Below are 23,893 nucleotides of genomic sequence, written 5' to 3' on the forward strand. Positions count from 1 at the left end.
AAGACAACTATGCTCCATATAAATTCTAAATCTGCCCAACCTTAGAAATGTTCTCATATTTCAGGTGATATATATCAAATATTTTCTGAAAATGCTTGAAGCTATCCAGAAAATGATTTGAATAACCCACTCTTGTAGACTCATTCAATCACTTTTATCACTGATATGCCTTTTCTATAGGTATTTTCATGTAGCACACAGCACAGCTTCAAATTTATCACCTTCTTGTTCTTCTCTTTATTTTCCTCATACTTCAGTTCTTTGGAACAGCCTTCCTCACACTGCTTTTTCCTGATGACTATAATCTCTAGTGTAAGAAACACAACAGACTCCTTTTTCCTTAATCACATGTCCACACAGACAGTCTGGGACTACTTATGTATGTGACATATAGTGTAACATATTTTGGACAGTTTTACATTCTGTAGCGGTAGTATTCAATTAATGCAGTATTTCCAATTTGTGCTGATGCCTCATTCATTTTGTGCAGCCAGCAAGCACAGTACATGGATAGAAATAATGGTAAAAAGTTGTGAATGCTTAGTGTTGTCAAAAATCTTATAGAAAAAGTAGTGAAAGAAAAGACAAAGTACCGTAGGCAGCAGGATGCAAGTATAATGTACTAAAATTAAGATAGAAGGGGGTAAAAGAAACAAATTATTATTCAGCAAATCCAATTGAAAAATGGTAGGACAAGTACATGTCAAACATATATCAATTCAGTTTTGTCTTTGTTTGTCAATGAAAACACTTGAAATTGCCAGAAATTGAGGAAACTTAGAGATGATAGTCACACTCGCACACACACACACACACACACACACACACACACACACACACACACACACACACACACACACACATATTTTTTTTTTTCAGAATAATTTCTCAACTAGGAGGAGAAAATTTCAAAATGATTATGTAAGTTAGTAGGTTTTCAATATATGCAACTAACTTAAGAAAGCAACATTTCTGTTTGGCCTAATGGGGGAAGGCATTAGCATCGTCCTTAGCAGTGAAAGTATAGAGCACATGTTCTTCAGATAAGTCCTTATTTTTAATAAATATTCATGATATTGTTAATCCTTATTGATGGTATTTTCTTTATTTTTGACTATGTTAAGTGTGTTTAATGAATTATAACTATTATTACACAGTATTGTTTAAAAAGCATTCTATATTCATGGCACCGATGCATACAAGAAAAAATGGCAACCAAGACTTGGATATTCAATGATTTCAGTATGCAGGATTTCGTGCAATGCAGTGTGTCTTTAATGCATTCATTGCCTAGAGTGAATGATCTGTGTTACAAAAGTGAAAATGGAGAGACAGAGAAATGGAAATGTTTTGTGAGTGGAAGAAGTGTGTCAAAAGCAGAGATGAAGTAACTAACATTAAGGATATAAGGCAGAATTGTGAAGGGAAAAAAAAGTGAATGGAAAAAAGTATAAAAGTGAGAAACTTGAAATAAGGAGAAAGCATTGTATGGAGATTCAATGATAATAGGTATATTTAATGAGAAAGTGACAAAGACATGTCAATTTCAATTCGGAGAAGTGGAAGGCGAGAAATATACAAGCAGAGAGTATATGAAAGAGTAACTGTTGGCCCAAAGGGATGTTGAAATGCATGTACATGAATGCCAGAAATATCAGAAATAAAAGTAATTTCTGGCGATCAGCTTGACTTGGCCAAAAATTATCAGCATCAGCAAGACCTGGTTGACAAAGAATGATGTGGTTACATAGATAGAATGTAATGGATATTGTATTTTCAGAGAAGACAGAGAAAAGGGCAAGAGGAGGGGAATTAATAATGATAGCTGAAGAACTTTAACCAACAAAATTAGAAGTTAAGGAGGATTATAGAGCTGATGGAGATGGTTCATTTGATGCTGTCTGGTATGAGAATAGGATAAAATATATTGTTAGTTGCTGCTACTTCACATCTTCCTCTGAACTCCCAGGATTCAGAGGAAGATGTGATGCTATGCATCAGCAGATTAATACAATAAGTGCAGGATGAGCAATTATCATGGAAGACTTCAACTAAGGGAATATAAATTGGAAGAGGAAAGAGCACATGACAAGATGGAAATGAAATTTATTCAGTTACAAAAGGATAATTACCTGAAACAGCATGAAACAGCAATTACCTGAAACAGCAAAAGAATCCCTTCCAGGGATTCTTTCTCAGAACCCCTGGAAGGGACCAGGGGTTCTGAGAAAGTTAGATCTAGTAATAGCATCAGAAGATCTATCTGTAACTACAGTGGCAACTCTACCTCCAATCAGATCAAGTGACTAAGCAGTCTAATTTTGGGAGGTTGTTCAACATGTGGAATTCTAAATCAAAAAAGAATTTATGTGGCACTACAAAGCCTGCAAGTATCACAAACTTAGGTGACAGCTTGGAACAGAGCCATGGCATAAGAAGCTACAAGGAATGAATATCTGTAGTACATGGGAAGCAGTCAGGGATTGGTTTGAGAGAAAGACATTAAGGGGACTGCATATCCAGGTTCAGAGAATAAACTGAGTAGAGATTAAGTGGACAAGTAGCAATATAAAGCAGGAGTTAAAAAAAGCATTGTGGAAGGAATACAAACAGAAACGTAATCAGCATGCTTGTAAGCAATACATAGTGCAGGCAAGAAAGACAACTAGTATGCTAAGGAAGGATAAATCAGATTATGAGAGAAAATTAGCTAAGCAGGCCAATTTATACCCAAAAGTTTTTTTCTCTATAGCAAGTAAAAGGAAGAATGACTAATCAATGTCGATGGTAGGAAGGTGACAGAAGCAGAAGAAACAGATGAGCTACTAAGTGATCACTTTGCAAGGGTGTATGTATCATCCAGGTGGAGACTATGCAGCTATTGACGTGAAAATTGAGGGAGATGAACTGGAGGTATTCTTCATGCTGAAAAATATCACTGTGAATACAGTAGCGGAACTGGACAGTATGGTAGCCTCCACAAATCTGTGTTCATTATTTAATGAAGGAAAGCTCTTGTTGTAAGAACAACAAGAACTTTTTAAAAGTTAATGGAATCAAATGATTACAACTCCAATCAAATCCAACAGATACTTGACTCTTATGTTCCAACACCTACAGTTTCTTCAACAGTCTGCAGAGTTCCTATTCCATACATTCCAGGAATCTCGGAACCTATAGGTAGAATTCTAAAAAAGTTATCAACTGATTCCAACATATATTCCTATCAACAAAATTTCTTCTTTATTACCTTCTACAAAGGATAAACTGTCTTCTCTCTTTGGCTGGCGTTTACCAAATACCTTGCGAATGCAATGTCTCTTATTTTGGACAAACTGGCCGTTCATTGGAAAAAAGAATAAAAGAACATCAATATTATATTGATTATAACAAACCTCTGAAGTCTGGTCTGGTGCAGCACAGTATTGACTCTACTCATAGTGTCCAGTGGGATAAAGCAGTTCTCCTCCATAGATGCAGATTCAAATATGAACACTTATTCAAAGAAAGTTGTGAAACTATCTTACACCGACCGAATTTAAATAGAAATGACTGTATGTCTCTCTCAAAGATCTGGGAGACTTTTATCTTATGTAAAAAACCATTTATCTTAATAGATTAAATTTGTTATTTCTATTATTTCCTAGCATGCGGTAACAATTGTATTTTAATAGGTGATCCAGAGAACGTTTTGCCTGTATTCCATTCCTATTACTGTTACAGACACTGAAGATGTACTATTAATTTTAGTACGAAATATATGTCCTTTACTAATTAAAGATATCACTGTGGTTTTTACGTGTTACTTTATTATTTAACTTCTAATTCCTACATTAGTCTAATGTTATCTTTAATTGAATTTATAAATTAAGATTAATTATTATATGAAATTGTGAATTAATACCTATAATTTGTTCATCACCCTGATGAAATTTACCTCTCTTTAGTGCTTAGCAATGTAAGATCACATGGCTCGTTCTACTTTTGAATAATCAATTGTTTGTATTCCACCTTGTAAAAACTGATCCTATCAAGCCACTGAGGATAGTCTGTTAATTTCAGACTATCCTCATTTAATATTTTCCAAATATGAAATATTTGGAAAATATTAAAATATTCTTGTGTTAACGTGTTTATATTTCTTAATTTAACATCACAAGTATCGCTCAAGAATAGAATATGGGGTAAACGGAACATTATACAAAGCAATACAGTCTATATATTTAATTTGTAAATCAGCACTTAGAATGGAAGGAGGTTTGATGTAAAATCAAGGGTAAAACAAGGATACACGGATGCATATTATTATTATTATTCCTGACATCTCCAAGGAGTCCGATGACTCATCGTGGAAGGACACCTACAACTGTCTCAACCACTACACCGAACCTTCTACTACGAATCGTCTCCATCAACACCATCTACTGCCCATTTCCACCACCACCACAACTGGTATTCTATGTCTGTAAATTGCGTGTGTTCTGAAGGGCCGATTTGTCTGTATGTGGGATGAAAACCCAAGTTTCCGGGAGAAAAAACCCTGCTACCTCCGTATGAGATCGGCTAACTCACCTTCGATTGAAAATCGTCCAGATAAAGATTCCTCCCGTCACGACGAGAATCGAACTTAGGCCTATTTCAATCGAAGGGTGCAGTGTACCATTGTTCTTCCAATTGCGCTACGGAGGCGCTTAAATATATTTTCTTTATTCTTATTCATCATCTACAGGGTGTTCGGGATAAATTTGACAGTTTCGTAAGGAAAAAGAAAATCTTCTTTGTATCTATTAAATTTAATGAATTGACAAAAAAACATTACAGGCAGAGTTAATTACAATACTATCAACAAGATTTACTCAAAATAACCACCATTAGCATCGATCACAGCTTCAATTCTGCTTCGGAACCTCGAACAAGCTGATGCTACAGTCTCCCTGGGAAGGGCCGCAAAAACTGTTTTAATTTTATCCATTAACTGGGCTTTTGTATTACTGGAAGTGCGATTGGTGTCTTTTTCAACTGCGCCCCATACAAAATAATCCATGGGGTTAAGGTCTGGGGAGTTTGGAGGCCAAACATTTGGACTGGTGAAGTCGTAGAAATTTTCAGACAACCATTTTTGACTTTTCCCAGAGGTGTGGCAAGGGGCCGAATCCTGCTGCCATACATACGGCCTACCATTGGCTACCCTTGTTATCCAGGGCTTGACTACAGTTAGCAACTCCACGAACAAAGCCCGAATTCCAATGCCAGGGTTCTTCAACACCTGTTCCTGCAGATTTGCGAGGAATTCTGCTGTACGAACGCAATCAGATCGTCTGCTAGGGATCTTTCTTCTTGCTACATCCTCGTAGTCACCATTGCAAGTCTCTAGTTCATGCCTGATTGTTTTTACTGTATTCAGGGAGCATTGGGCAGCATCGTAATATCCTTATTTTGATGGCGGGCACGAATCATCATGATACAAGTTATTCTCTTCCATGATTCAGGTGGGTTCCAGCTATCCATCCTTTCTGACATCTTGTATATGAATGAAGAAGGGTCCAAACTTTTAAATGAAGAGAAGTGTGTGTTAATACATGTAACTTACGGAAAAATATAATTAATTATAAATATGTCAAATTTATCCCGAACACCCTGTATATGGATCACATTATGATGGGTAGCCAGCTAAATAATTTAGCTGGCTATCCATCATACCAGCTTTGCTTAGTCTGTTGTCTATATTCAGATTTGACTTGCCATCTTCACTAACAACTGTGCCTATTTTAAATAGCTGAAATATTTTACTTGATAATTTGGTGAAAACACCAAATTAGCAGTACACAAGACAACGTTCACACCAGATTTAAGTTATGGATCTCAGAGTTGGGTTAGAAATAACATTCGATCAAAGACTACAGACCACAAATATAAGGGTTCTGAGAAAAATTAGGAGAGTGAACAGATGGCATCAATGGCAGAATCATATTAAAAACACATATTATAAAGGAACTTGATATTGTTAGTTAGCATTCAAGAATGTATAAGCAGAGCCAATTGGAGAGGAAAGGTTAGCAAAACAGATGTTCGATGCCAAGATGGCAGGCAAGAGACCAAGGTCTAGGTTGAATGATTCAATCAAAAGTGTTTTAGAAGCACAAAATGTTTGGTCTGACAAGTAATAGTCTAATTTGGGAAAAATTGTGGAAAGAAATGAATAATAATGTAAATTTTATTATGTTAGTGCTGTTACGATAGCCTGAACATCCCTTGAGGGTGCATATCAGGAAATTGATGACGAGGTGATATTTCTTTTATCCCTTGAAATGTATTACTTTAATACATTTCAAGGGAAAAATTCTTAGCAACAGTGTACACTAATGATTATAAGTATTTTATATTATGACACTGTCACACTCAGTATTAACTCATGTTTTGAAATTTTAAGTTAAATAATAGTACAGGGCATCCCATAATTCTTAGTGCAGTTTTGAACTTTAACTGCTTCAAAAAGTAACACAGTTGCAGAGTTGCAATAAATATCATTTGAAAGTATAACTATTAGAATTTTTGATGCATGAATGTTATTATTTCATTACATTTTTCTTATTTTGTTTTTAGACTGGTGTGATTGAAGATGACAAATGTTGAAGAAAAAGTCAATTACATCCTGTGGCTTGCCAAACTCAAGTCCATAACAGCAGTAAGAAGAAATTCTCTGCCCATTATAACGAGGAGGCTCCCCACAGAAATTTAATTAATAACTGAATGAAAAAATTCAAAGAAACTGGATCAATTCATGACAAACCCAGATAAGGGAGGCATTCATCAAGGAGAGCGAATATGGTCAAAATCGAAAGAGCATTTGATAAGAGTCCCAAGAAATCAGTGTGACATACTGCTGCTGAGTTAAATGTACCAAAAACCACTTTGCACAGAATTCTAACAAGACAACTCCATAAACATGCTTACAAAATTACAACTGTTCAAATGCTACAAGAAGAGGATTACCATGTGAGGTTGGATTTCTGTCAACTGCATTTGCGGTACAGAGAAGTCTCAAAAAACGTGGCAACATGAAAGAGACTCACCAAAAGTTAATGTGTGGTGTGCAGTTAGGAGGTGTTGCATTACTGGATCATTCTTTTTCAATGAGCCCACTGTCAGGGATGAATCTTATTAATATACAGTAATGTCATTCATTATCTCAACAATTCAAACAAGGAACATTTTTGTTTATGTATTGCTGACATAATTTTGCCGTCAAAATGGTCAAAAAAAAAAAAATCATTTTGAATTGTCTTGCCAATAAAAATGGTCCAGTTATACTCTCCTACTAAGAGTAGAAATTACTGTAATTAAACATATGCATATGATCAAATAAAAATCAGATTAGCAGGCTCTTATAACAGTTTGAAATTGTTCACAGCTGAAGTTTGATTGTCAATATTTTATTTTTTCAATGAAAATTTACTTTAATCAAACAGTTCTATCAAAAGTAATCAATGACATTTTTTTTTATGGTTTGACATTTATTAAGCACTGAACCATTTTTGGCTTATGCACTAATTATATTCTTTATAAAGAATATAATTAGTGCTTGGAAATTATATTCTTGTTTTAATCCTTAACCCAAGCATAAGCAAACAAAGCTTGCATATCAAATATATTCATGACTAACTACTCTACTTGTATACAAGAGCTGTTTGACTTCACAACAATTACATCACTATCCCATAATGCAAAAACTTTATCACAAAGTTCACTACCTAGCCAATTTCAATATTTATTGAGGTCTCATCAATGGGAGACTTCAATAACCCAAAACAGTTAACTGTTCTGCATAATGGACTGATTGGACCTGTGTTGAAATAATATCCCTTTGTCAGATTTGCATGAAACTGCTAGATTAAGAATGTGCACAATGGCACTTGGTTTTCCATTATGAGCTACTGACAACAAATAAGATTTACAAAAAAAGAAAAGAACGTACCTGTTCAGTTTTTTTTTTTTTTTTTTTTTTGAGGGGGAGAGGGTGTGGCTGTCCTGAAATATTTGTTTATTGTATTCTTCTGCAATGTGGTAGACTAGTGAACTTGGAATATTACTGAGCCTTTGGTGTGCCCATTTTGGGCTTCTAACAGCAGGTTGAAAAACCTTACCTGTTCAGTATGATTTTGAGATGTTTGTGTTGTGCAGGGTTCACTCAAAACTGCTGCTCACTGTAGCTTGCAACTTGGCAGATTAATGAGTTGCACCCCTAAATATTTGGCTACTGAGCACCATGGAATGGGGGTGCCAAACATTACCACCTTGCCCTCCAAGGATACTCGTCTTCATGTGAATAGCACTACAGCGATCTTGCCTGTATTGATATCAATTTGCCAGTTTTTGAACCACTGTTCTAATTCCAAATTTGTGTTTCGCAAGTTTTCAGTTCTCATCTGGACCTGGTGCTTTCCTATTCTTAAGCTAGGCGATGATTTAATGTACCTACCTGAGCAGGATATATCAGTTGGAAGGGTTTACGTATGCTGTGCATTTTAGCATACATTATACTCAGGAGTGTACTTTAACAGATAAAGTCTAGATCAATGTGAGTAGTCTGGACTATACTGCATCGCTAGGCAGCTGCCAGCAAAAGTTTCAACTTTGTGTTAATCACAATAAACTAGACCATATTCACCATGGATTGGGGATAGAGGTGCAGCTTCAGTTATTTTCCAGAGCATCTGGTGCTATGTGTTTAAGGACTAAGGTTTGTCTTTCACTATTGATTTCAATGGTTTTTAAGTGCACATTAAACTCCCTTCATCACTCTGTTGAGTGCTTGTCAGCATTCTGTGGTACTGTCACCTGGCTCTGTTCTTTTCACAATTGTGTTTCTTAATCTCATCTGGAATTCAGTCAGAGTTTGTGTGTGGCACATCTATGGTTACAGCTGTTAATGCAGTTATCTGATTTTCCAAGCTTGAAAATAAGCAGTCAATTTTTTTCTTTGAACTGAAGGTTGGAACTAGTTCAAGTGGTCAACAGTTTGTCCAGTTGATGAGTGGAAACCTATCTGGGGGATTTTCTTATTGTGAGCTCAGAGCAAAACTAGATAAGAGCTGAGGTTGTCCACTGCACTTATTTGCTGTCAATATGTGATATTTTGTAGTATCGCTATGTCAAACACATCAAGGAGTTCTGCACATTGCTGTATATGGGTTCTGGAGGTATACTATAATCACGATTTTCCTGGTGCCAGAAAAGTCATTGAGAGTTCGAGTCTTTCAATTTATAGTCCTGCTGTTCCAGGCTGTATGCTTGGCATTAAGGTCTTCTATTACTACTACCACTCTCGGTTTCTAGAAGTTCAGTTAACTCTGCTTCCAGTAACTGTTTGGAGAGTTATATACTGAATATATTTTCAGGGACCTCTATTTGCAGTTTGGACATCCACCAACATGATTTCTATGTTGGCAGTGGTGGGATTTACAATTTCATTGGGTTCTATACACTCCAGTGGGAATCTCTTAATTTCACTGTAAAACTTGGCTCCCAGTTGTGAGAGTGATCAGTTGGTTTTTCATCTTGAAACTGAACATTAGTTTGTCTCTAGTGACATGATCTGGTGAAATGATTGAGGAAAGAGTGACTGTGTATTTGTCTAGTACAGACTTATTAAGAATGGGGCAAGGATCAGCATAAATTAGACATTAGATAAGAATACAGATCTGCAAAGTGTCCAATTGGTTCATTCAGACTACAGAAGTGAATGAGTGTAAGTGTGTGTACATAAAGCATACTCCACATAGCCTTTAACCCGTTAACATACAAAGATGTCTGTGACAAGTCTTGTTTATTGCACCAAAATTGATTTTGACGTATCGCAGACGTTACAAAGTTCGCGTCAATTTCAAACGAATTTAGAGCTAACATACAAAGCTGTGACACATATTTTGTTTATTGCACCAAAATTGATTTTGACGTATCGCAGACGTTACAAAGTTCGCGCCAATTTCAAACGAATTTAGAGCTAACATACAAAGCTGTGACACATATTTTGTTTATTGCACCAAAATTGATTTTGACATATTGCAGACGTTACGAAGTTCGCGTCAATTTCAAACGAATTTAGGGTGTTAGGCAGTGAATATATATGCATATAAACTCTATTCACTAGTTAGTTTGTGTTGCAATTTATTATCGTCCCTAATATGTCTGCAATGTTAGCCGAAAGTGATATTGAAAGCGGAGAGGACAGTTTGGATAAAAACAGTGAGATAAATTTATATCATCAAAGTGTTGGCATTTTTGACTTGTCAAGTGACAATAACGACAGTAGCAGTGGAAGTTCAGTTCGAGGCAATGTTCGTAAACGTTTGACACCGATATCGTCTAGTAGCAATGATTCTGATGTAACACAAAACGAATGGAATTAGTGAGAAAAGGAAAATATTCCTATTATAAAACCATTTAGGAAATTCCCAGCATCAATGCAATTGCTTTGCTAAGATTTGATGCAAATCCGACATCTCTTTCTGTTTTGAAACAAATACTTTGTGATGATTTCTTTGACATGATAGTTACAGAAACTAATAGATATGCGCTCAAGCAATAAATGAGGAAATTACTAAAAAAAAAAAAGATTGAAGAATGGTATCCAATAACAAGTGACAAATTGCAGGCATATTTTGCATTATGTATAATTATGTCAAAGAAAAAAAATCTAATATAGACATGTATTGGTCAAAGAGGGCTGTGGTCGAGACACCCATATATTCAAAAATTATGGCTCGTAAATGCTTCTTGACTATATCTCATTTTCTCCATTTCGTGGATAATGAAACAATAAAGAAAGATGACAAAATATGTAAAGTGTGAAATATAGTCGACTACCTGAATAATAAGTTTCAGCAATTATATACACCAGATAAAAATGTAGTAATTGATGAATCCCTTATGAAATATAGAGGTTGACTAAATTATGTACAGTTCATTGCTAGCAAACGAGCACGATTTGGGATAAAATTTTACAAGCTATGTGAATCAGACTCTGGATATTGTTCAAGGTTTATAAAGGAAAGGATAAAATTGCGGGAAGCGATACACCTGCATCTCAAAATGTCGTCATGGAGTTGGCCGAACCTATTTTAGGGAAAGGATATATGTTATTCTTAGATGTATTCGTCACCAGAATTATTTTATTTCTTGAGAAAAAATAGTACAAATGTTGTGGGGACAGTTAGAAAAAATCGCAAGAATATGCCTAAAAAATTGACGACATATAAAATAAAAAAAGAGAATCAAAAACTTTATCTTCTCGAAGAATTTTGTCGGATAAGAAGGATGTTTACATGATAAGCACAAAGCATTCAAAAGAAGAAATGGTAGATACAGGAAAAGTACAGGAAAAGGGGTGATGAAGAAAAAGTAATAAAACCTAAAGTGTTCTTGAATACAATTGCAGAATGGGCGGTGTCGTTAGGCAAGACCAACTACTTGCTTGTTTTCCAATTATGCGAAAATGCGTCAAAGGTTACAAGAAAATATTTTTCTATTTGATGGATATCGCTATTTACAATGCCTATGTTTTATATTCCAAACTACCCAATACATCAAAACTAACAATAGTCAATTTCCGTTTGAACGTAGTAGAAGATATGTTGTCAAATATATCTTTGCACAATTATAGTACCCCTGGATGTCCATCGCAAAAGGACTGCCCAATTAGACTGCAGGCAAAAAATTGGGCACATTTCCCTGAACACATATCCCTACTGATAAAAAGCAACATCCAGCAAAGAGATGCCATGTATGTGCCAAGCATAATGTAAGAAGTGAGACTAAATGGCAATGTAAAAAATGTTTGATACCGTTACATTTACCTAAGTGCTTCGAAAAGTATCATACCGTGCAAAATTATTAATATTCTTTATAATAAGGTAACAACTAATGAAATAAATCACATGAATTAAATAAATAGTGGTTTGATCTGTTCCAACTTTAAAGATAATTTATATGTCAAAGGGTTAAAGGGATGCAGAGAACCAACTAGGGCTTCTGACTTAAATGTCAGATCCTCACCTTCTCATGGTGCACCCTGTTAGGTATCTACCTGAATACTGAATGAACGAGGATGGGCTGACGATTTGGGATTTAGCCAACCAAATTGTATTCTTATTGGCTTAAACCAGAATATAAAATGATGGTACAACATGACAGAATTTCATGCCGGCTGAGGCATCACCCAGTTAAACAAGGTCCCTGTTGTTTTTGCAAGGGGGAAAAAGGGCAAACAGCAAAAAAGTCAGCTACTGCAACTGAAACACACCCCAACTCAACATCACCAGAGTTAAAGTTCGGTACTATCAACATAAGAAGCCTGAATGGCAGAGAAATGGAGCTAGATGAGGAATTAGATAAGTACCAGATCGACATAATAGGGTAACTGAAACAAAAAAGATAAAATCTGGTGAGATTTTTCTGAGCAATAAATACAAAATGTTATATTCAGGCATTGGCATTTAGGGAAAAGAGGGTGTAGCTATAGTATTGAACACAAAACACAAGGCTAATCTTCTTGAATGGCAGGCAGTCTCAAGTAGAGGGATGTGGGATAATATCAGAATGGGGAATTGGACAATGAGACTTATTTGTGCCTATGCTCCCACAAAAGGTTCTACTAAGATAGAAATGGAGGAATTTTTTGATGCTTTAGAAAAAGCAACTGACACAATGAAAAAGGAAAAGTTGGTCCTTGTAGGGGATCTGAATAGCAGAGTAGGAAATGATTGTCAGACATACAAAAATATTTTGGGAAAATTTGGAGAAAAGAGCAAAGCTAATAATAATGTCAAATACCTGTTGAATTTCTGCTCAGAACATGGACTGGTTATTACTAACACAATGTTCCAATATAAAAATATGCATAAATTCACATGGAGAGAAGAGGCAAAGAATAAGAAAAGTCTCATTGACTATGTTATTGTTCAGTGATGTTTTCTCCCTGGTGCAGGACATTAGAGTGTACAAAGGATTTGAAATTTTAAGTGATCATCATTTAGTCTTAAAAATGAATTTCATATTGAAAAGAAAAACATGTAAGGAAGTTTTAAAGGGAACAAAAGTTGAGCACTCTAAGATGTGAACTGTAGACTAAAATACAAAAACATTATTCATGAAAAAATGAAATAGTTTAAGAACAGGAACCAAACCTTGGAGATTCGGTGGCAAGCCCTGAAAAAAACACTGATTGATTCAGCCAGAGGCATCTGGTGAGGTTGTCTGCAAGGATTGAAAAATCAGAACTCCATGGTGGACACAGGAAGTTAAATAGGCAGTGAAGGAAAAGAATAAAGCAGTCAAAAGCTCCTAGCAAATAAGTCAGCATGTGCTCTTAGAGAATGCAGAGACATATGTAAGAAAGCTAAACACTGTGTAAAAAAAGCTAAATAAACAAAAGTCATGGGAAGACTTTGGTAAGAACATAGAAAATAAATATCAAGAAGATGGCAAAATATTCTAGAGGCTGTTGAAAAAGCTCAGAAATGGAGGAAAGAGTTCTGTAAAAGGAATTACAGATGATAAAGTTGATATGAAAACTGGTGAAAAAGATATTCTTAATGTATTGATTAATTATTATTATTACCACCCCAAGACCTTATGGAGTCAAAGACTCATCTGGGAGGTCCTTTTATCATATGCACACACACAGCTCAGCATACCGTGTTTTAAACTCATTCAAACTCTTTGCAGACACCACATTCTCAGGAAAGGCATTCCAATCATTCACAACTCTGCACGAAAAAAACCTGCCTCTCACTCCCCTACTCACACCCTCTTTATACAGTTTCCAGGGTCGACCTCTGGTTCTCCCTGATCTCCCGCTATTCTCTGTAAAACTTCTCCAGCATTGATCCTATAACAACCCCTTACCAACTTGTAGGTCTCTATCATATCTCCCCTCTTCCTGCTGTCCACCAGACTCTGCAAATTATATCTTCTCAATCTTTCCTCATACTCGACATTCCAAAGGTCAGAAACTACCTTAGTCAGTCTCCTTTGGACCCTTTCCAACATCTCTTCATCCTTCTGAAAATCCGTTGAACAAATCTGGGCACAATAGTCCATGTGTGGCCTAATCAAAGCCTTATACAACGGAACAAGAATCTCCCTACTTCTACACGTCAGTGTCCTTTGCATCATTCCCAGAAGCCTTTGTGTTGTCTTCACAATTCTGGCGATGTGTCCCCTAAATTTTAGATCCTTATCCACTATCACCCCCAGATCTCTTATTTCCTCTACCTCTAACAATATATTCTCACCATGCATAAATTCTGCATCCCATCTTTGTTTTCTAAATTTTAAAACCTTATATTTAGCAACATTGAACTCACATCCCCATTTCTGTGCCCAATCGCTCAATCTATTCAAGTCTTCCTGTAAGGCCACAATATCTTCACTACACTTCATGCTTTGTCCCAACTTTGCATCATCTGCAAACAACTAAATATCTCCATCAAATCTTCACCTATATCATTAATATATACAAGTTAAACAGCAATGGATCTAAAACAGACCCCTGAGGCACTCCACTAGTGACTTTCCTTTTCCTGGATATTGCTCCCCCATACACAACTTGTTGATACCTATCAGATAGCCAGTCTCCAACCTAATGCACCAATCTAATATCCAACCCCATCTGTTCTAGTTTGATAGATTACTAAAACATGACCTCCCTTTAGCAAATCCATGCTGTCCATCAAAGATAATACCATTGTTATCAACCCAACTCTGGATCCTAGTTCTCACAAGCTTCTCCAACAACTTAAATCACAACACCTGACACACAGATAGGCCTATAGTTTGATGCTTGAGTTCGATCACCTCCTTTATGAAGTGGCACAATCTTGCCCTCCTTAGGAACTTGACAGAGTGCAAGACTCATATTAAAAAAATGTCAAGGCAGATGTCAACTCCCTGGCACATTCTTTAAGAATACGTGGTGATATATTATCAAGTCCCACAGCCTTATTAACATCTAGTTTACTCAACTCTTCATACACCTCTTGCTCACCTACAGTCAGTTTCTCCTCCCCATCATTAACTGCTCTCAATCCCTCCATGAAGTCACATTCACAAGATTGAAAGATCTTTATGAACTGCTCATTAAGTATCTCCACCACACATTCTGCATCAGCTGTCTTTATACCATTTTCTCCAATCAATGTCATCCTTCCATAATTATTCTTTCTTTTGCTAGCTACATATCGAAAGAATTCCTTAGGATTCTTTTTTGGCTTCATACCTCTCTTTAGCTACCCTAACCAAACAAGTCACCCTCCTTGCTTGGTCTTTGTAGACCTCATGGAATTGGTTATTTCCACTTCTCTTATGCTGCCTCCACAATGCCCTTTTTCTCTGTATCGCATGCTTAATCTCTTTATTCATCCATCTCACATCCACTTCATTTAACCTTCTCACCCTTGGAATACATTTAGACATTGCATCTACTAAACAGTTTTTGAAAATCCCCCAAGCTGCACTGATCTCTTTTCCAGCTAACTCCTCATTCCATGCTACGCCCACAAGCTGTCTCTTGAGCTCTTCATAATCACCCCCATTGTAGTTCCACATATACCCTTTTCTCACAGAGATCCTCACACTGCTGGCAACCACCCAGGTAATCACCTCATGGTCACTCTCACCAATTGGTGGATGATATGCTGTCACTGATTATTTTGAAAAATTGCTAAACAAAACAATCAGTGACAGCACAGTAGTAAAAAAACACTCAATCAGGAATACATATCCATACTTGAAGTAGAAAAAGCCATCAAAAGCCTGAAATGTGGAAAGGCAGTGGGAGTAGATGATATTCAACCAGAAATGCACAAGTATGGAAGTATAAAAGTTTTACAGTGGCTGCATTGCATAGTTCAGAAGGCCTGGACAAAGGGATGAATTCCAGATGATTGGAGTAGAGCTCTCATAGTACCCATATAAAAAAGGAAATAAAACAGCATACATCATGAAAATTATAGAAACTACCATATTAGACTAAAACTTTAGTTTAATATAAACCAAAATAAACACTCAATGTTTTGACCTCCACATTAAGGTCATCATCTGGAGTATACACATGTATACAAAAAAACAAGCTGCACTACAATCTACATGGCATGCTCAAGTTACTGACTAACTGTTCCAACTATTGGCCTGACCTCTGGTGGAAAAAAAAAACTCACTACGTCAAAGGTAGTCCTGTTATTATTATTATTGTTATTTACTAGGTTACAAAATTAAATTAAGCTGGAGGGCGACATGTTACAAAATGGAAAAAATTAATAAATAATAAATGAAATAAAAGATTACCTATATAATCATACGTATAAATTACAACCAACTGGTATGGATAGTGGGCAATAAAAGTTAAAAAATTGCTTATTGTCCTAAAGTCAAGGTTTGCTGGAAACTAAGTGGGATGAATGTGTGCCATCCAAATTCTTGGGATTTTTATGCCATCATTATTTTTAAGATTAGGATGGTTAATCAGAATTTCACAGGTTTCTTTAAATTTCTTTTCCTACCAGGTTTTTATATGATGTAACAAGCAAGTACTTTTTCAATCAATATGGTGTAGGGTGTTAAGAGCATGATCTGAGAGGCCTGCTTCACCAAAATTGTTAAATTTAATGTGTCATTTGTGCTCTTTTTTATGGATAGGGATTGAACATCCAGTTTCTCCAATATAAGGTAAGTTACAGGTGCAATAGATGCAATAAACTCCAGGATGTGACAATGGGAGGGGGGGTATGTTTTTTAATTTTAAAGGTGATTTAAAAGTGGCATTAAGATTATAATGGTGTAGGAGTCTATTAATTTTTTCTGATAACCCTTTAATGTATGGGATAGCTATCTATATTAGTTTTTGATGAAGTTTTATGAAGAACTTTATTAATAGTATTTTTGCTATAGACATTATTTATATATATTGCTAATAATTTTTAATTCTTGTTTAAGAGATTGTTCATTAGTGCAATTGTTACAGCTCTGTTTTAGAGGGTGTCAATGACTCCAAATTTTTGCAAAGGGGTGTGACTGGAGTTAGCATGTATATATTGGCCGGTATGTGTAGGTTTGTGGTAAACGGTGAAGGATAGACAGCCTGAGGGAAGACATGTCACACGTCTTCCCTCAGGTTGTGATTTTCAATTTCAATAGTAAATTGTATGCACTCATGTTGAAGGAAAGGAAAAAAACTGAATGTGAGTTGTCTAACTGTATGAGTTAACATGCAGTGGAGAGATTATAACTGTGTAGCTGTAATAGCAATTTGCAAGGTTGGAATGTAGCCACCTGTTATTTTCAACACTAAAAATGCTCAAGACCAGTCAGATGTTTGTGTATTGCACTATTAACCATTATAATGATACAGAAGCGATATCTGACTGCCAAAGAACAGGTCAACCACACTGCGTTAGGATGCAACACCTTGTGAGGGCTGTGAAGGCATGCCGCTGTAAGAACAGAAAGGCATGCCTCCATAATCCTGTAAGAGCAGAAAGTGATGTTGCAAAAGATAAATGTTTCATAGAAAACAATGTCACATGTGTTAACTGATGACTTGGAGGTCATTTTGACTCTCCATTTTTTTTTACAAGGACTTTGATACAACCTCAACTAGACTACTGTACACATATCTAGTCTCCTGCTTTCCAAGATAATGTAATTGCAGCCAGAGCTTGCAAAAGAGTGTACTAAAGTTGGCAGGACTGTGGAATATAGATTATGCAGAAATACTGAGAATTCAAAGACTGCAGATACTAGCAAAGAGGAGAAAGACGATATGACAGATCTTCAAACAACTTCTGAAAGGGCCATACAGGATACCTATGGATGGAATTTTTCATTTTATGCAAGGTGAGAAGACAACATCCATTAAAGATGAGGGTGAATGCAGTCAAGAAAGGAGTGAGAGCTAGATTTTTCTCTCACAGAGCAATGTGTGATTGGAATAGCTTTCTTTGGAAAATGAGTGCAGATAGCATGAATGAATTCAAGATAAGGTAAAGAATAATGTATCCCCATATTAATAACATAATCTGGATCAGAGATATTTGTAGAACTTTGAACAAAAATGGGAGATAAAGATTAGCAAGAGGGATTGAAGGACAGGGAAAAGAACAAGCGATACAGCTTAGATTCAATGATGTAGTTAGAAGTATATTTTAGACAACATCGACATAAGAAACTACCACATTTATGGACCTAATAAATTCAATCACCTATATGCTGAGCTCTCATAATATTCAGCACCCCTAGAGGGTATATGTCAGAAAATGATAGTGATGATGGAAAAAGAATTCTTTAATTGCTTTCTCATAGTGAATCAAGAACAAGATGATAAAAGAAAGGGAGGAGAAAGGTAGAAGGTATAGAAATTGCATTCTCGTACAATACACTGATTTTAGTTCTATGCATCAAATATTTGAATGTATGTGCATTACCTCTGGTTCTGCTTTCGGTTGTCTTAATGAAGCAAGCTTCTGCTGTTCATTCTTGGGCCTAAATTTAATAGTAATATAAAAGGAGATATATAAATTATTTCATATGACATAGCAATATTATATTTCCAACATTAACTTTTATTTAATATAAAATTATAAATGGTTATGATTGCAGAATTTTTGAAGTCAGGCACTAAGGTTTAGAACATTCAAGTGGAATACAGCTAAATTACATTGACACCAAGACTTTAAGAATAATATAGCACATTGAAAGGAAAGAAGACCCCAACAAATGAATCAAGACAAAAGAAGAAAGAGACCAAAAGCTTCTTGGGTGATGTAAAGAAATGGATAGTTTATAGAGAGAGAGAGCTATTACGAGATAAAATGGGTGGCAGAGGAACAGACACACTGGCATACCATGATTGCTAACCTCCAAATTGGAGAAGCTACTTAAGAAGAAAGATAGGAGATACAAAATATTTATGCTTCAGTAATCCTTCTATTACTTTCCCCAACATTTACTCAAACACTATCAGAGGCTTTATTTTTTATTTATTTTTTTTCTCTCCAAATCCAAAAATGCATGAATAGGCATTTCTAGATTTGGAAAATCTGATTCAAGTCTCACCAACCTGTACCAACTTTTACATAGCACGTTTACTTTTCTTCAGTTCAAAGGAAGAACACTTTTCTACTATTTTCTTCTTTGAATCCATTTTATCCTGTGGATCAGATAAAAGAAAACTAATGCACAAAAATGTAACTGTTATTAGTCAATAATAGCAAAGAAAGTCTACTAACCTTATCATGTATGGCTGCATTTGTTTGCTAAAATTTGAAAGCCGATCATTTTAAGATCAACTCCAACCCAATAACAGTAAAAACTTCTATTTATTCAATGTTAGAGTGAACCAAGTTAGGACTACAGTTTTTTTGTCCATGACCATTTGAATTATAATTTCAAAGCCAAGGTTGAGGTTGTACTTTGAAGATGCTGGTTTAAAATTAAGCAAAATATGACCCAGTTAATAACATCTTATTTTTGAATACTTATTTTTTCAAACATAAAATGGAAAACTCATTTATCCACAGGATACTCCATTCTTCAATTTCTTTAATGCTTCTTCGACCTACACCTGTCCCATTTCAATATTATCCCACTTGAACTATATACATTCTGATTTATCTCCAATATGTTTTCATCTTTAATAGATCTCCAGCTGGTTCATATAACTGTTTCATGTAGGGCAAGGTGATTTATTCAATCTGCTTTCAATTTATTTTTAGATTATACTCCATTTATACACTAGTCCTCTGGATCAGTGCAAGATGATCCCTATTTTTTTTTTTAAATTGATGAATAAAGAACTCGATCTCAGTTTTATATCATAGGTTGGAAAATCAAAATCAAGGAATTAAAAATTCCCAAATTAAGAAATTTGGGTTTATACGTAGGCTGTTCAATAAGTAATAAGACTATATTTATACAGAAAACAGATTACCTTTAATCATCATCATTTACATGGTCTTTTTCGAAGTAACTACCGTGAGACGTGATGCATTTGTCCCAACGTTGCATCCACTTCTTAAACACATGTGAAAGTCCGTTTTTTGAGAGTTCTTTCAAAACCGCCTCTGAAGCTTTTACACATGCTTTGTTGCTTTCAAAATGGCGGCCTCTTAGTGGTTTCTTGAGCTGAGGAAACAGCCAGAAATTGCACGTTGCGAGATCAGGACTGTATGGAGGGTGTGGTAGGATATCTGTGTTGTTCTTCTGCAAAACTTCCACTACACAACCAGCAATATGTGTGTATGTGGCCTTGCATTATCGTGGTGCAGTAAGAAGCCATTCTTCAGCAATGGACGCTTCCTTTTGACGTGCTTGATGATAATTGCTGCTGTGTTGATCATTGTCTCTGTGATGGACGTTGAAGGTCTTACCTCACGTTCAAGCTCTTCCACATTTTGCCTTCCTTCCTTAAAAGTTTAATGCCAGCGAAAAACACTTGCCCTCGACACTGCTTCATTGTGGAAAGCTTCGCATATCATGTTTAGTCACGTGACACTCTGGCACATCAGCCCGTATACGCCATCTATCAACCTCTTTTGTTAATACAGACAGTAACATTTCTTTATTTCACAGAAATTAATATTGTGATGAGTGGTTTCGCCACAGTAAAATTAATCTTATTACTTATTGAACAGCCCACGTGTACGTGTGTGTGTATATATATATATATATATATATATATATATATATATATATATATATATATATATATATATATATTAATATTAAATGAATAGAGAGAATGTAAATAATGCCACTACCCAGACCAGTTTTGAACTTTGAGGCCTCATCAGTGGGAACCAGATCAGGAATGATACCAAGGTTGAAGTAATGCAGAAGTCATATTTCATTATACAAATACTCAAAAGGTGTCACACACCTTATTATTAAAATACTCTGGATCAGAGTAAGATGTTTGAAGTTTTTTCCACTTAGTTATACTATACATGAAAGATGACAAGAAATTATATTCTCGGTTTAATCTTTTATTCAAGTGTAAACAAATAAAAATTTGCATGTGAAGTAACAACACGACTGGGCTACTAAGGCAATTAATGTGAAGTCATTAGCCTCTATATACAAGTAGCCCAGTCGTGATGTTATTGGAAGTTTTTTCACTTGGTTATACTATAAATTAAAGATACCAAGAAATTATATACAGTCATACCCTGACTTACACAAATCTGGAGTTACGCGGTTTCTTATATGTACGTATTCCCGTCCCGCTTCACGCCTCACCACTAGTCATATCTTTCCGGCGCCGGCCGCATTCACCAGTGTTGCACATGCTGTGAACAAGCACTGATGTGTTTTGCGCATGCTCCATTCATACACGATTTTTATAGTCTACAAACCTTGCGATTGTTTAATGTTATGGTCTTGAAAAAAATTTTATCACATAAAAAATAATAATGTCATCCAAAGGAAGCAAGTCCAATTCTTCTACAGCTAACAAGAAAAGAAAAACATTGACTTTGGAAACAAAACTCAACATTATTAAGGATTTTGAAGGTAGAATGAAAATTTGTAAGCTAGCAAAGAAGTTTGATCTACAGGAATCCACAGTAAGAACAATCGTAAAAGAAAGGTTTACAGATTTTGGAGGACATAGATTCTAACGAGGAACGAATTGTAGCCACAAGGTAAGGAATAAAAAAAATCATTAGCTTGCAATGAAGAAATTTGGGTGACAGGAAAAAGACATTATGCCGTCAGACGAATCTATTAGATTTTATAAAACCATTGACAATGAAATAACTTTCTTTATTTTTATGTACGAAAAACTACAATTATGATTATATTCCTTAAAAAATATAGGTGTTTTTGTAAACCTTTGGTCCCAATTAACTAATATTTTGTATGTTTGTATGCAAAATTATACCCAAGTTATGCGAATTCGACTTACGTGCTTTTTGTTGGTCCCACCTACTGTGTAACTTCGGGGTATGACTGTACTTGGTTTAATCCTTTATCCAAGTATAAGCAAAGCTACAAACAAAATACTTGGATAAAGTTTCAGTTTATCCAAGTGTAAGCAAACTTTGTTAGCTTACACTTGGATAAAGGATTAAACCAAGTATATAATTTCTTGGTATCTTTAATTTATATATAACCAAGTGAAAAGTCTGGGTAGTGACCCTTCCCATAATGCATAGCATTATATATACTCATAAGGATATGTGTTTCGCATTATGGGATACTAAGGCAAGTGATGTGAAATCATTAGCCTCTATATACGAGTTGCCCAGTCCTGAAAATACTTCAGGCAAAAACTTTTTTTGCTTACACTTGGATAAAGGATTAAACCAAGAATATAATTTCTTGGGATCTTTAATTAATAGTATAACCAAGTGAAAAAATTTCAAACATCTTAGTCTGATCCAGAGCATTTTAATAATAAGTTATGACACCTTTTGACTACTTGTCTATGGAAATATGACTTCTGCATTACTTCAACCTTGGTATCATTTCGAGGTCTGGCTCCTACTGATACATAGATAGAAGTGGAAAGGCAGAAACAAGTAGAAGAAAGGAATTTTAAAACAAGAAAATATAGCGGCACTTAGCAGATAGCACTTCAGCTGCATTCTTCAATAGACAATTCATTAAATTCGGCAAAGAAAGGAATATCACTCAAATCTGTGTTGATGATGAAGACATGTCCACCACTCAACACATCCTCAAATTCTTTCAAAAACACTACAAAAATCTGTTTGAAAACAACAATACTGTTGGAAATTATAACTCTTGGAACATTAATGGCTTTCCTGTTCATATCTAAGATGGGCTTGACTGACCCATTATAGCATCTGAAGTAACCAGAGCCTATAAAGAATGCCAGACAAGAAAATCCCCAGGACCTGATGGTCTAGGGATAGAACTTTACTGCCAGGCCTGGGATTTTATTCTTCCCATTCTAGTTATACTATTTAATTCTTTTCTCTTGTCAGGACACATACCAAGTGAATTTGTAGCAAGACATATTGTCCTCATGCCAAAACCTAATAGAGATCACACCTTAATCAGCAGCTAGAGACCTATTTCTCTAACTAATACTGACTACAAGATATTTTTCTGCATTATCAATAACAGGCTCAAAGTGAAAATGAGATACATAATTCTTCGTGATGGGGAGGAAGTGGAGAGGGTCCAGAGACGAGTGACCAGGATGATAGCAGGTCTGTGGAATGAACCTTATGAGAATAGGTTGAAGATTTGTGGGTTGCAGAAATTGGACGATAGGCGAAGGAGGGGTGATATGATTGAGACATTCAAATTACTGAAGGGTTTTTATAAGATTGATCCAGAAGATATTTTTGAAAATATGACTGGTGGTGGGAGGAATAGGGGCCATGTATGGAAGCTGGGCAAGAGCGTGGTTGAACAAGGGTGTTAGAGCTAGGTTCTTTACTTGGAGAGTGGTAAATGAGTGGAATAAGCTTCCAGAGTCTGTTGTGGGTGCTACGACCGTGAATGAGTTCAAGGCAAGATATGATAGATACTGTGTGAATGTTGAATAGTTGTTCTTGACATGATGTTAGGGCCTCCCTCGATGAGTCTGTCGACTCCTTGGAGTTTCCCGGAACAATAATAATAATAATAATATAATTAAAAGCACACAGGGGTATGGAGTTCCAGGGCTGAGCAGTAGAATCTAATCTGTTTCTGTTACGTGATCTAATCCACTTAGTTAATACGAAAAAGCAGTCAATGGCAGTGCTATCAGTAGACCTTCCTCAAGCAGTTGATAATTATTATTTTGTCACACCTCCAGGGAGTCCAAAGACTCATTGAGGGAGAGGACCTACTCTACAACTTTGTCTCCACCACTCAATCTGTC

The 23,893-nt window shown here is 35.7% G+C and overlaps 1 protein-coding gene across 2 annotated transcripts in view; it reads right to left on the minus strand.

Moving 5' to 3' along the window:
- Positions 1-23,893, minus strand: part of arx (asterix) — a 296,423-nt gene that overhangs the window by 136,550 nt on the left and 135,980 nt on the right. For both annotated transcript variants that reach the window (XM_090404855.1, XM_090404856.1), the window contains one exon: positions 18,480-18,537. In XM_090404855.1, coding sequence (XP_090260981.1) covers positions 18,480-18,537 — 58 coding nt within the window. The remainder of the gene's footprint in view (positions 1-18,479; positions 18,538-23,893) is intronic.

This window comes from Typopeltis vanoorti, chromosome 15, assembly GCF_054136105.1.
Source record: "Typopeltis vanoorti isolate ZY-2024b chromosome 15, IOZ_Tvanoo_1.0, whole genome shotgun sequence".
Lineage (NCBI taxonomy): Eukaryota > Metazoa > Arthropoda > Arachnida > Uropygi > Thelyphonidae > Typopeltis > Typopeltis vanoorti.